Below are 11,098 nucleotides of genomic sequence, written 5' to 3' on the forward strand. Positions count from 1 at the left end.
CTCTTCCCCTGCTGCCCGAGTCCGCCTTACATCCCGTTCACCTCCATGGGTCTCCGAACAGGCTGAGGCCCTCCGTGGCCGGTCAGCAGAGCTGCTCTCCCTCCCCACCCCTCCACCCTCGGCAGACCCAGTGCCTGGGGCCTGGGGAGGGGGGTGGGTGCGGGCTGTGTGGGGAACCCCTTCTTCACCTCCAGAGACCTTCCGGGATGGCTTTGTCCCCACAGGGTGGCCACTCGGTTGAAAGACAAGCCACGCTGGCAGCCAGCAGGGCCTGAGCAGGTGCTGCGAGCAGGGGCGAGGAGTTTGGAAAGGGCTCCTCCCCTCCGCCCGCCCCAGGTACGAGGACACAGCAGCGGCCTACAAACATGTTTACTTCCACTCATGGGCGGTCAAGTCCTCCGCACCCCCTGGCAGAGGCCCCGCACATGGCCTGGCTCTTCCCCACTGTCTCCGCCTCAGTCCTCCATCTCATCCCCCGACACGGTCGCTGTGGGTGGAGGAAAAGAGAAGGGTGAGGGGTCCGCACCAGGGCTGAGGCAGACAGCACCGGACAGCTGCCCCGACGCCAGCGCTGCTTCCCCGGGGAAGGTCCTGCCGCGTGGGGACCAGAGGCTCAGCAGGCGTCTTCTTCCCTTTAACGACGGCAGCACGGGGCAGCGGAGTGGACAGGCAGAGGTCTCAGGGCAGCCTCCTGTCCCTGTCCCCTGCCCCTGGTGCTTCCCATGAGCCAGACGTTTCCAGGACGCACTTCACTTGACAGGAAGCGCCATGTTCAGAATGCCCTGCTTGCCCCCCAGCCTGGGAAAAGAAACCAACACCCCCCAAAGGCCACCTCTGAGTCCCCACACACGTGACGTCACCCCCAGACACCAGAGTGGGCAGAGAACCCCACCCTCTATGCCCAAAGCTGCCGTGAGGCCCTGCAGGGGAAGGGCTGGGAGAGCAGTGCTCACTGCTGAGACCCGGCCAACACAGCCACACGCCGACACCGCCAGCCACGAGGCCACGGCCCACAGGTAACCGGGAGACGAGGGCAGTGTCTGCCTCCCCCCCCCCGCCTGCCCAGCCCCACTGCCTCACACCTGGTCCGCCCAGATGGATGTGCCAGAGTCCTGCACAAGCTAAGCAAGGCTGTGAAGGGCCACGGGTGCCGAGTGTCCCCCCAGGAGGACCTCAGGCGAGGCCAGGCCCTCCACCAGAGCCTAAGGCCGGTTTGGCGCTGGCCCACCTTCCCGGCTGTCCACGCTCTTGGAGAAGGAGACGCTCTGCGACTTCTGCGAGACAGTCCGCGACTTCTGCGACTCTTGGGTGCCTTTGCTGTCGCCCTTGGTGTCCTGGGAAGTCTCCTTTTTCCGTCTGTTCTCCTGGACGACTCTGATGTGAAGAGAACCACAGAGATGGGAGCCCCGGGGCCCAGCCCTCTCTCCAGAACGTTCTCGGCACGTCCTCAGGACACAGTGTATGGCCCTTGGGGCCCCCAGGACCTCCCCCAAGCCAGCACGTGTGTTCTCGGGTCTGCCTGGTCACGCAAGTGTCTCCATCTCAATGCCACTGCCCAGTCTCATGACGACAAAACCTGGGCAGGCAGGTGGACCCGCTAGGGGAAGGGAGGAGGGAACTCGTTCCCGAGATGCCCACGGCACGTGCTTGCTCAGCGGAGGGCTCGGGACAGCCTGTGGGGCTCCAGGCATGCCGGGAGCTGCCCCGCCACCAGGGCCTCGGGGTTGGCAGGGATGTGCCAGCCACCACCTCGACAGAGGCTGAGGCCCCGAGTGAGGAAAGCGAAGAGGAGAGGAGTCCAGAGCAGAGCGGCGGCAGGCAAGGGAGGCGAGTGAGGGCGCAGGGGGGAGGCGGCACCCACCTGTAGATGATGGTGATGATGAAGGCTCCCGCGATGAGCACAATCAAGGCCGAGAACACGTGCACGTAAACTGCAAGACAGGCTGTGGCTCAGACTGGGGTGGGGAAGGGGGAGCCGGGAGGCGACAGGTCAGCCCCCCCCCCGGGGGCCCTGGCCTGCCACTCTGCAGACCATCAGCGCCATGGAGAACTCAAAACATCTACACGGGGCAGGGTGCCAGCCAGCTGTGGGCGGACAGGCTCTGCCCGCACTCCTCCCTGCAGCTCCTGTGCTCCCGGCAACGCCTCTGCCTGGACGCTGGCTCTGTCCCTCACCAAAGCTGAGCCCCGGGGACATGACTGACTTTAACTCAACCCTCCTCCTCCTGCAGCTGGCAGCTAGAGTAGATGGAATGCGCATGGAACCTGTCCATCAGGGCCACTCTTCCACGGACGGTCCTGCTCACAGGACCAGCGGTTCGCTTCCCCCTGCAGTGGACAGGCCAGCACACCCTTCACTGCTCGTTGGTCTCCAGAAGTGGAGGGGGCTGAGGGTCCTCGACGTGGAAACTGCAGTGCAAAGCCGGATGGAGCTGGTGCCCCTGGCTTCGTGTGGCGAAGTCCCGGACCTTTCTTATATCCACGGGACTGATGTGACTCCAAGAATTCCACAGCGGCAAATGGATCGTGGTGCTCAGTGAGCTGGGGTTCCCCAGGAGAACCCCAACAACCAGGCTGTCAGGTAACAAGCTCCGGCCCTGGACAGCCACAATCAGGAAGTGCTATGGGTTTTCCCCCTTGCTGGCTTATTTCTTTAAGGGATGGCTCACTAGCAGGGGAGGAGGTGGGCCGGCCTGCCTCCACATCCCCAGGGCGTCCTGAGCTCCCTGCAGGACGGCCAATACAATCTCAACCTCAGTCTTCACAGCCCAGGAGAGACACCCCCACAGTGACGATGATGATGAGACACCCCCACAGTGATGATGATATTGATGAGGAGACACCCCCACCGTGACGATGATGACGAGACACCCCCACCGTGACGATGATGACGAGACACCCCCACCGTGACGATGATGATGAGACACCCCCATCGTGATGATGACGAGACACCCCCACAGTGATGATGACGAGACACCCCCACAGTGATGATGACGAGACACCCCCACAGTGATGATGACGAGACACCCCCACAGTGATGATGACGAGACACCCCCACAGTGATGATGATGACGAGACACCCCCCACGATAAAGATGATGATAAGATACCCCCACGATGAATATGATGATGAGACACCCCCATGATAAAGATGATGATGACAAGACACCCCCATGATGAAGATGTTGATGAGACACCCCACGATGAAGATGATGATGATAAGACACCCCCACGATGAAGATGATGATGAGACACCCCCACAGTGACGATGATGACGAGATACCCCCATAGTGACAACAACGAGACACCCCCAGTGACGAAGGCTGACTTCCCACCAGAGGCGGTGTGAGGGCAGCCTGCCTAGGCAGGGTGTGTCCTTTGGCTCTTTCCTCAGACCACTGGCATGGAGGAAGACCTTACTGTGTTGTGAAGTCCCCTGAACCCCACCCACAGCCCAGCCAGGGGCCTGGGAGCTGAGTCTCCAGCCCCACCACTTCAGGGGCATCTTGTCTGCATCTCAGGACTCTGAGCCTCTCCCGAGCCCAAGCCAGGGGCAGAGGCTCGGGGGGACAGGCATGTTGAAGAGCAGTGAACAGGGACGGCTAGGTGGGGTGGCGTGAACATGGGGGACCCGCTCCTGTGCAGTAACTCAAGTTCCTCATCTGCGGGAATGTGTATTCTTCAGTAGCCTTGCACGTTAGACCACGGCGCAAACTCTGAATTCATGAGTGTCACATGTCACTCGATTCCCTCCCACCTGGTGGTGTCCCCACACCATCTGCCCAGTGGCAGGGCCTCGTGTTTGGACCTAGTATGACCACAGCAGCAAATGAAGAAAGGATCCTTTCCTTGAAGGAATCTCTCGGCAACATCTCCCAGGTACAGTAAAACTAAAGTTTGGCACTCATATCCCCAAGTCCCACGAAGAAACTGAACTCCACTTAGGAGAAATGACACGTTGAACAATGTGCCCTAAATCAAGACGGAGGAAGGCGAGGCAAGTCTTTCTCTTTCAATTCCCAGTTCTCTCTGAGAGATCTAATGCTAATTCCCCAAGTTCATATTCTTAATAATACAGATTATGACATAACACAATGTGCACTTCAAACCAGCCAATTTCAGAAGTTGGTGAAAGGTTTTCATAACAGGGAATTAGGTGCACAAAGAACTCATGTTACCCTGTCACTGAATACTACAACTTACCCAGCGCAGCGGCTCATTTGCCGTCTTGAATGAGAAAGATGTCAAGAAGTGAGAAATAATTGGAGGGCACAGCGAGGAGCCGAATGTCGGGCGCACTGCCCAGGCTCTTCCTGCGGACCGCCCAACCTCTAACTCGAGAAATGTCAGAAGTTGAGCTGAAGCTTAGCCCACACGCCCGATTATTAAAACTGGAAGGACAGACGAAGGTTCACATTAGCTTTCATACAAGAAGGTTGTGCCCCGAGGGCCCTCTCCCGGGGACCCTCGCAGCCCCCCGATGCCTGGAGCAGTCACTGCCCAGCCACCAGCCACATGGGTTTTCCCTCCAGGAACAGAGAAGAAGGGACAGATGGTGGCAAACATGACATGTACACATGCCAAGTGCCCCTTCGCGGGGCTTGAGCTCCTGCTCAAATGCTTCTTCCTCCCATCATGCTCTGGGTGCCCCGGCAGTGGAAAGCGTCAGGGCGTGGCAGGACAGCTGGCGTCCACCGGGAGCTGTGCCAGACGGCAGCTCCCAGCACCACAGGCTTCCTTCTGGAGTCTCACTGTACTCCTGGCTTTCCTCTCACTTTCAACTAACTTGGTTCTGTCTGTTTAAAAATATTACAAACAAGGGCCGGGAGCCTGTCCGAGTGGTAGAGTGCTTGCCTCGCATGCATGAAGTCCTGGATTCCATTCCTCAGTACCACATATACAGAAAAGGCCAGAAGTGGTGCTGTGGCTCAAGTGGTAGAGCGGCAGCCTTGAGAAAGACTCTATCAAAAACAAAAGGTTGAGCTGAGTACCTGTGGCTCACACCTGCAATCCCAGCTACTCAGGAGGCTGAGATCTGGGGACTGTGGCTCAAAGCCAGCCCGCACAAAAGTCCATGAGATTCTTATCTGGGGTCACCCTCAGAAAACAGGAAGTGGCTCAAGGCCAGTGCCTTGAACTGAAGAGCTCAGGGACAGTGCCAAGACCCAGAATTCAAGACCAATGACACACACACACACACACACACACACACACACACACACACACACACACACACACACACACGAAAGAGTTGGGGTTTGAGCCACTGTGGTGGATCGAAGTGTTGGTAAGAATTTGAAGAAAATGGAGCCCTCATGCTGCTGCTGAGATTGTAAAGTGGTGGAGCTACTTCAGAAATAATAAGTGATCCAGCAAGCCCACAAAACTTGTGCACACATGTTCACGATGTACAGTTACACTAAGTGGTATATCCAGACAATGCACAATTATGTAGCCCTAAAAATGAGAGAGGTGCTGATAGAGTCTACCACAGAGACCAACTCGAAGCGAAAGAGCCATGAGCTGTGTGATTCTGTTTATATGAACTATCCAGAACAGGAAATCTGCAGGACCAACCGTGGCCGCCAGGGGCTGGGCAAAGGGCCAGGGAGGACCTGCTAGCCAGCCGGAGGTTGCTTTCCAAGGTGCTGAAATGGTCTGGCATTACACCATGGTGATGGGGGCACAACTCCATGAACACACTATAATCCGCTGGATTGCATCCTTCAAATGGGGCAAATTATATAACACAAGACATGGTGTGGCATTTTCAACCCAACAAAAATAAAGCCAGCAAGCTGCATCGCTCCCCTGGGGACTTGGAGGTGCTGAGTGCTGAGGCCACCATTTCATGGAGAGGGGAGGGGCCTGGGTTCTCCAGAGTTGAGGCCTGATGGCGGTACCTACAGAAATCTTCAGGCCATGCATGGTTTCTATTGTGACCTGGCATTGCCAGATTTCATGTTCAAGAGTCGGAGCACCAGATTTCTGTCACGTACATGCTTCTGAGCTCTTGCAGCCTCCCAACCCTTTGTGCACTCTCTTGAGGAGCTGGCCAGCAGAGCCCCCAGCCCGGCAGAGCCCCTGGTACCCTCTGGCTCCCTGAATCATGGAACCCTAGGGAAAGAGCTGTGTTCCTCAGAGAGGAGGAGGAAGGAGGAGGGTAAGGAAGGCCCCTTGAGGCCATGTGCCTGTCTGCCCAGCGGGCTAGGACGGGAATGGTGGGAGCTCCATGAAGTGACTGGGCCTTCTGGCCCCAGGACACAGATCCTGCCACGCTCAGGAGCTCAGGTTCAGCCCGCAGAGCCACGGGGCCCTGGTAGGCAGGAATACACCCAGGAAAGCAGAATGTTCTGGATCCATCTCTGTACTTGATCCCTGCACTGCCCCTCCACCCCCCACAGAGCGGAGGGTGACAGGAGTAGGGGACAGAGGCGTGCCCAGGCCTGACCTCCACACCCCTGCCTCTCTCGTCTGAAGCTGGAGTGGAGGCTGGAGGAGCCCAGGGGCGTGGAGCTTCAGTACTGCCCTCAGCCCCAGGCTGGGTGACCCAGCATGGCCAGCAGTGCTGTCCACTGCTCTGTCCAGCTTTTGGCAGCCCTAGAATAACCCAGTCCTCGAGGGAGGCCTTCAGAGCCCAGGACACACGGGCCCAGCTCACCAGGAACTCCTTTCTCGTAGCAGACGCCCTTGTAGAAGCAGCACCCCAGGTCCCTGCACCGGTCTCTGGTGACGTTGTAGTCACAGATGTCATACAGGGGGATGTCACACACTGCAAGGCACAGACCACAGCACTGAATCTGCACAAGAGAGTAGCCTCCTGCCCTGCAGAGCATGGGGACGTGGCGGGATGTGGGGAGGACACGGGGGGGAGGGGAGGCGATGTAGGGAGGGTCACAGGAACACAGGGACATAGGGAGGACCCCGGGAGGGTGAAGACAGAGAGGGATGAGGGAAGGACGCAGGGAGATGCAGAAGGACATGGTGGGGATGGGAGCTGCCCTGCCCCAAGCAGCAAACCTGGCCCCTCCTCGTGCCCCACCCCGGCAACTCAGCTCCAAGGTTACCTGCAAATTTCTTCAGGAGATGTGGTGGGGACTTCTTGACCTCTGGCACATATCTCATTGTAGCAGCTGACAGATACACGGTGTCAAGCACACCTAGAAGACAGGACACCTCGGCACAGCTGGGCCATCCACACCTGGGGATAGGACACCTGGGGACAGGACACCTGGAGACAGGACACCTGGGGACAGGACACCTCCTCAAGGCTGGGCCACACGTCCACACCTGGGGGACAGGACCCCTGGGGACGGGACACCTGGGGACGGGACCCCTGGGGACGGGACACCTGGGGACGGGACACCTGGGGACGGGACACCTGGGGGCGGGACACCTGGGGACGGGACACCTGGGGACAGGATACCTCCTCAAGGCTAGAACACATGTCCACACCTGGGGACAGGACACCTGGGGACGGGACACCTGGGGACAGGATACCTCCTCAGGGCTAGGCCACATGTGCACACCTGGGGACAGGACACCTGGGGACAGGACCCCTGGGGACGGGACACCTGGGGACGGGACACCTGGGGACGGGACACCTGGGGACAGGACACCTGGGGACGGGACACCTGGGGACGGGACACCTGGGGGCGGGACACCTGGGGACGGGACACCTGGGGACAGGATACCTCCTCAAGGCTAGAACACATGTCCACACCTGGGGACAGGACACCTGGGGACGGGACACCTGGGGACAGGATACCTCCTCAAGGCTAGAACACATGTCCACACCTGGGGACAGGACACCTGGGGACGGGACACCTGGGGACAGGACTCCTTGGCACAAGGTCTCTGCCATCCTCTAGAGGTGCCTGTGGCACCAAGGAATGGACAGGACAAGCTCTAAGGGAACTCCCTGCTTCTAAGAGTGGACGGCATGACGACCCACCTGGCTACCATGCCCAGGCTAAGTCTGCTTGGTGGCCCTGCTCCTCTCGACTGTCCTTTGAAGGGAGAATGACTTTCCAATAAACCCAGAACTGGCCGCCGCCTCCTCTGCCCGCTGCCACAGCCAGTGGAGTGTAAAGCAGTGGACCCGGCTGTGACCTCACTCGGAACCTCCGGAACCCTCGGAACCCCATCACACCGCGTCACTCCACCCTGGAGAGTTCTGGTGCAAAGAACTCGTCTCAGCTTCCCTGGGCCCCGTTCCCCACCCTGGCCTGCGAGGGAACCCCCCCACACCCTCCCTTCTAGACATGACTGGCGGGGTGCTCCCTTCCCCTGGGGAAGGTCCCGCTGCCAGTCCATCAGGGGCTCCTGGGGCCAGGCCGCGCGCTAGGTTGCACCTCGGCAAATGTCAGCGCACTGTAAAATTCTGTCAGAGCACTGCTGGTGCTCGTGAGGTGCCTTTACTGCAAGAACTGCACACGTGAGGAGACCCTGGGGACCAGGTCTCCTTTGTTGTCAGCTCCTAGCAAGGCCTGGCTGCCATCTGCCCGTCACCTGGCCCCCATGCCACACAGCAGCTTTGAACAGACGCCTATGGAGGCGGTGGGGAAAGCACGCCTCTGACTCCTGAATGCGCTGTCCCCAGTAAACAGCTTGCGCAGAGCTTTTTGCCATTACAGGTCGTGGGAACCCTAGAGGACCCCACATCCATCGGGACCCAGGTGGCCCAGAAGACCCTTGAGTAGTATAAACATGGCATCTCATCTGCATAAGGGACGGCTGTAATTGGTGCAATCACAGTTCATTTGCATGAGGGTCCCGCAGTGATTGGTGCAGATACAGTCCTTCATTTGCATAGGTGGTTGTTATGGTTCATACTCTTTCACACATACTTCTTGCTCTACGAGCAGGCTGCTTAAGTGAGCATCTGAGAGACGCATTTGTCCCCATAAAGACTCCTAAGGGTCTTGTTTGCTTTTGCTAAAATTGAGCTGGCAACACAAGGAAAAGATAAGGCCCAGCAGCTGTGGCAGGGTGGCAGGAAGGCAAGCCAGCTGTTCCCCTGGCACCTGGAGGCCCTGGAGGGAGCCACCTGAGGCTGGTCCCAGCGCATCAGGATTACAGGCATAACCCACTATGTCTGAAAAATGTTACCTAAGTTTCATTTAATTTTTCCTAGTTGCCCTTTTTGTTATTGAAAAGATCTCATATTTTCCTTTTGTCTGTGGCTTGAAGAAAATCCAACTTCTACATAAATCATGGTTTTTCACCATTCATTTTAACTGTAGGTACCTTGCATTTCCTTCACAAATGGTGGCATCACTGAAAATGACAGCATTAGTCACTTTTCCATAATCTGCATCCTCTCCCGTTCTGCCTCCACACAGCACTGTGGAGTAGGCAACTGAACCTTTTAATCTCCACCTCTTAATCTCCAGTAGAGACAATTTGGTATTTGCATGCGTCCAGGGCTCTGCTGTGGTTCTAGTAGCAGGTGTGGTGTTCAGCAAGTGTCTGATTTACACTTATAATCAAAGCCTTTCAATTTTCTGTAAATGTTTTAATTCATTTAAACACTCCAGTCAAACTCGGATCCTGGAACTAAGCCCTGGACGATGAGATGGCTCTTCTTGTGTGTTATTTCATTTCCCGTGATATTGGTCATGGCTGTGCAGACTCTGGACTATTCCCTGGAGAAATGGGGCTTCAACTCTTCAGGTTGCTCCACTTTTGGCAGAGCAGGTGTGTGCACACAGGCACTTTCCAATTCTTTATACCTGTGCCACGTGCAAGTTCACTAACACACAAGGGGTTCGCTGGAGCCACAGACGCCGTCTTCCTTGCCTGTCTAGCCACTTATACGGTTTTCCCAAGAACAGACTGCATTTCTGACCATGGGCTCCCCTTTCTGCTCCCACCCTGGGCACACAGTAGCCCCCATTTTGTTCCCAGCTGCCCTCTTCCAGAATCTCCCAGCCTGGAGCTGAAGACCGACACGTGGTCTGCTCCCTTGTTGGCACGGCATGGGACGTGTCCACACCAAGGACACAGCGCTGTTCACACACGCACGGCCCAATGGCCACCCACTGGGCTGCTTCAGTCTTGTGCTCACAGGAGTTTCCAAGCCCCGAGGCGCTGGCTTCTCCGGGTGCTGTTCTGCATGATTTGGGTGAGAGGCTGATCAGGAGCCCGCCTGGGGGCGGGGGAGGCTGAGGGGGACTTTGATCCAGTACCCCGAGGGGTGACTGCCACTCCAGCTGCTCAGGAGGCTGATATCTGAGGATCACAGTTCAAAGCCAGACCGGGCACTAAAAACCATGAGAGTTGTCTGCAAGTGTGGCCGACGTTTGTTCCCTAAGCCTGAGGTTTGCAGTAAGGAAAAGTGAAATAACAAAACAGCAGCAACGGGTAGAAAGTTCTGGTGAAGAAGTTTCCGTTCAGGGATGTGGGGAGGGGGCAGAGCCTCCCCAGGAGAGGGAGGCAGGAAGGTGGAGGGTGGGGAGGAGGGACAGGCGGGAGCAGGAAGCCCTGGTGGGCCCAGCGCCCCTGGGAGCTGGGGCAGGTGCCCACAGTAGAGCCAGGAGGGGAGGCCTCTCTTCTGAACCCCAGACTGCAATGTTGCCAAGGAAGCCCCTTTTCACATGCCTCTGAAGAATGGACAAATCCCCCCCCAAACAAACCAGTGACTCCTGCTCTGGCACAGCCCCACCACCCAGGGCCAAGGACATCACCCTCCAGTCCTGAGGAAGCCCTTCTCCCAGGCCCGCCAGCTGGTGCCACCACAGAGACAAATGCATGGCCAGTGCAGCCTCTACAAGCTGCCAAGCCACAGGCCCAACACGCCCATCCGTAACCACCCAAAACAGCCAGTAAAGGGGCAGTCCGTGCGGTCTGACACCAGGGACCCAAACCACACCGTCCAGAGACACAGACGCAGGTCAGACGGCCACGGACCACAGTCCCCGGCACAAGCATTTCTCCTTGTTGTCACTATGCCAGGGCTTGAACTTGGGCAAGGCTGGGACTCGGAGCCACAGCTCCATCTCTGGCTTTTTGGTAGTTAACTGGACTTGCTGCCCGGGCTGGTGTGAGCCTCCTCCCGGGATCTCAGCATCTGAGTTCCTAGGAGGACGGTGTGCGCG

The 11,098-nt window shown here is 57.8% G+C and overlaps 1 protein-coding gene across 3 annotated transcripts; it reads right to left on the reverse strand.

Annotated features, from left to right (window-relative positions):
- Nucleotides 1–363: 363 nt before the first annotated feature.
- Tex29 (testis expressed 29) lies at nt 364–8,089 on the reverse strand. Of its 3 annotated transcripts, none has more exons than XM_090341677.1 (6): nt 7,954–8,089; nt 7,067–7,159; nt 6,661–6,771; nt 1,862–1,931; nt 1,229–1,374; nt 364–487 (listed from the first exon to the last, which is right to left on the reverse strand). In XM_090341677.1, exons 2-6 carry the CDS (start codon nt 7,122–7,124, stop codon nt 456–458), a joined length of 417 nt encoding a protein of 138 aa, XP_090197803.1. In that variant the 5' UTR covers nt 7,125–7,159; nt 7,954–8,089; the 3' UTR covers nt 364–455. The 3 variants fall into 3 exon arrangements, with proteins under 3 accessions (XP_090197803.1, XP_090197802.1, XP_090197801.1); XM_090341676.1 differs by having other exon boundaries at nt 7,067–7,215; XM_090341675.1 differs by having other exon boundaries at nt 7,067–7,230.
- Nucleotides 8,090–11,098: the final 3,009 nt, after the last annotated feature.

This window comes from Megascapheus bottae, chromosome 11 (genome assembly GCF_031878675.1).
Source record: "Megascapheus bottae isolate mThoBot1 chromosome 11, mThoBot2.hap1, whole genome shotgun sequence".
Lineage (NCBI taxonomy): Eukaryota > Metazoa > Chordata > Mammalia > Rodentia > Geomyidae > Megascapheus > Megascapheus bottae.

Coding starts and splice junctions, on each gene's coding strand:
- Tex29 (XM_090341675.1), bottom strand. Junction 6,772..7,066: donor TCTCCTGAAGAAATTTGCAG/GTAACCTTGGAG, acceptor TGTGCCTTGCAG/TGTGTGACATCCCCCTGTAT. Junction 1,932..6,660: donor CTACGAGAAAGGAGTTCCTG/GTGAGCTGGGCC, acceptor CCTGTCTTGCAG/TTTACGTGCACGTGTTCTCG.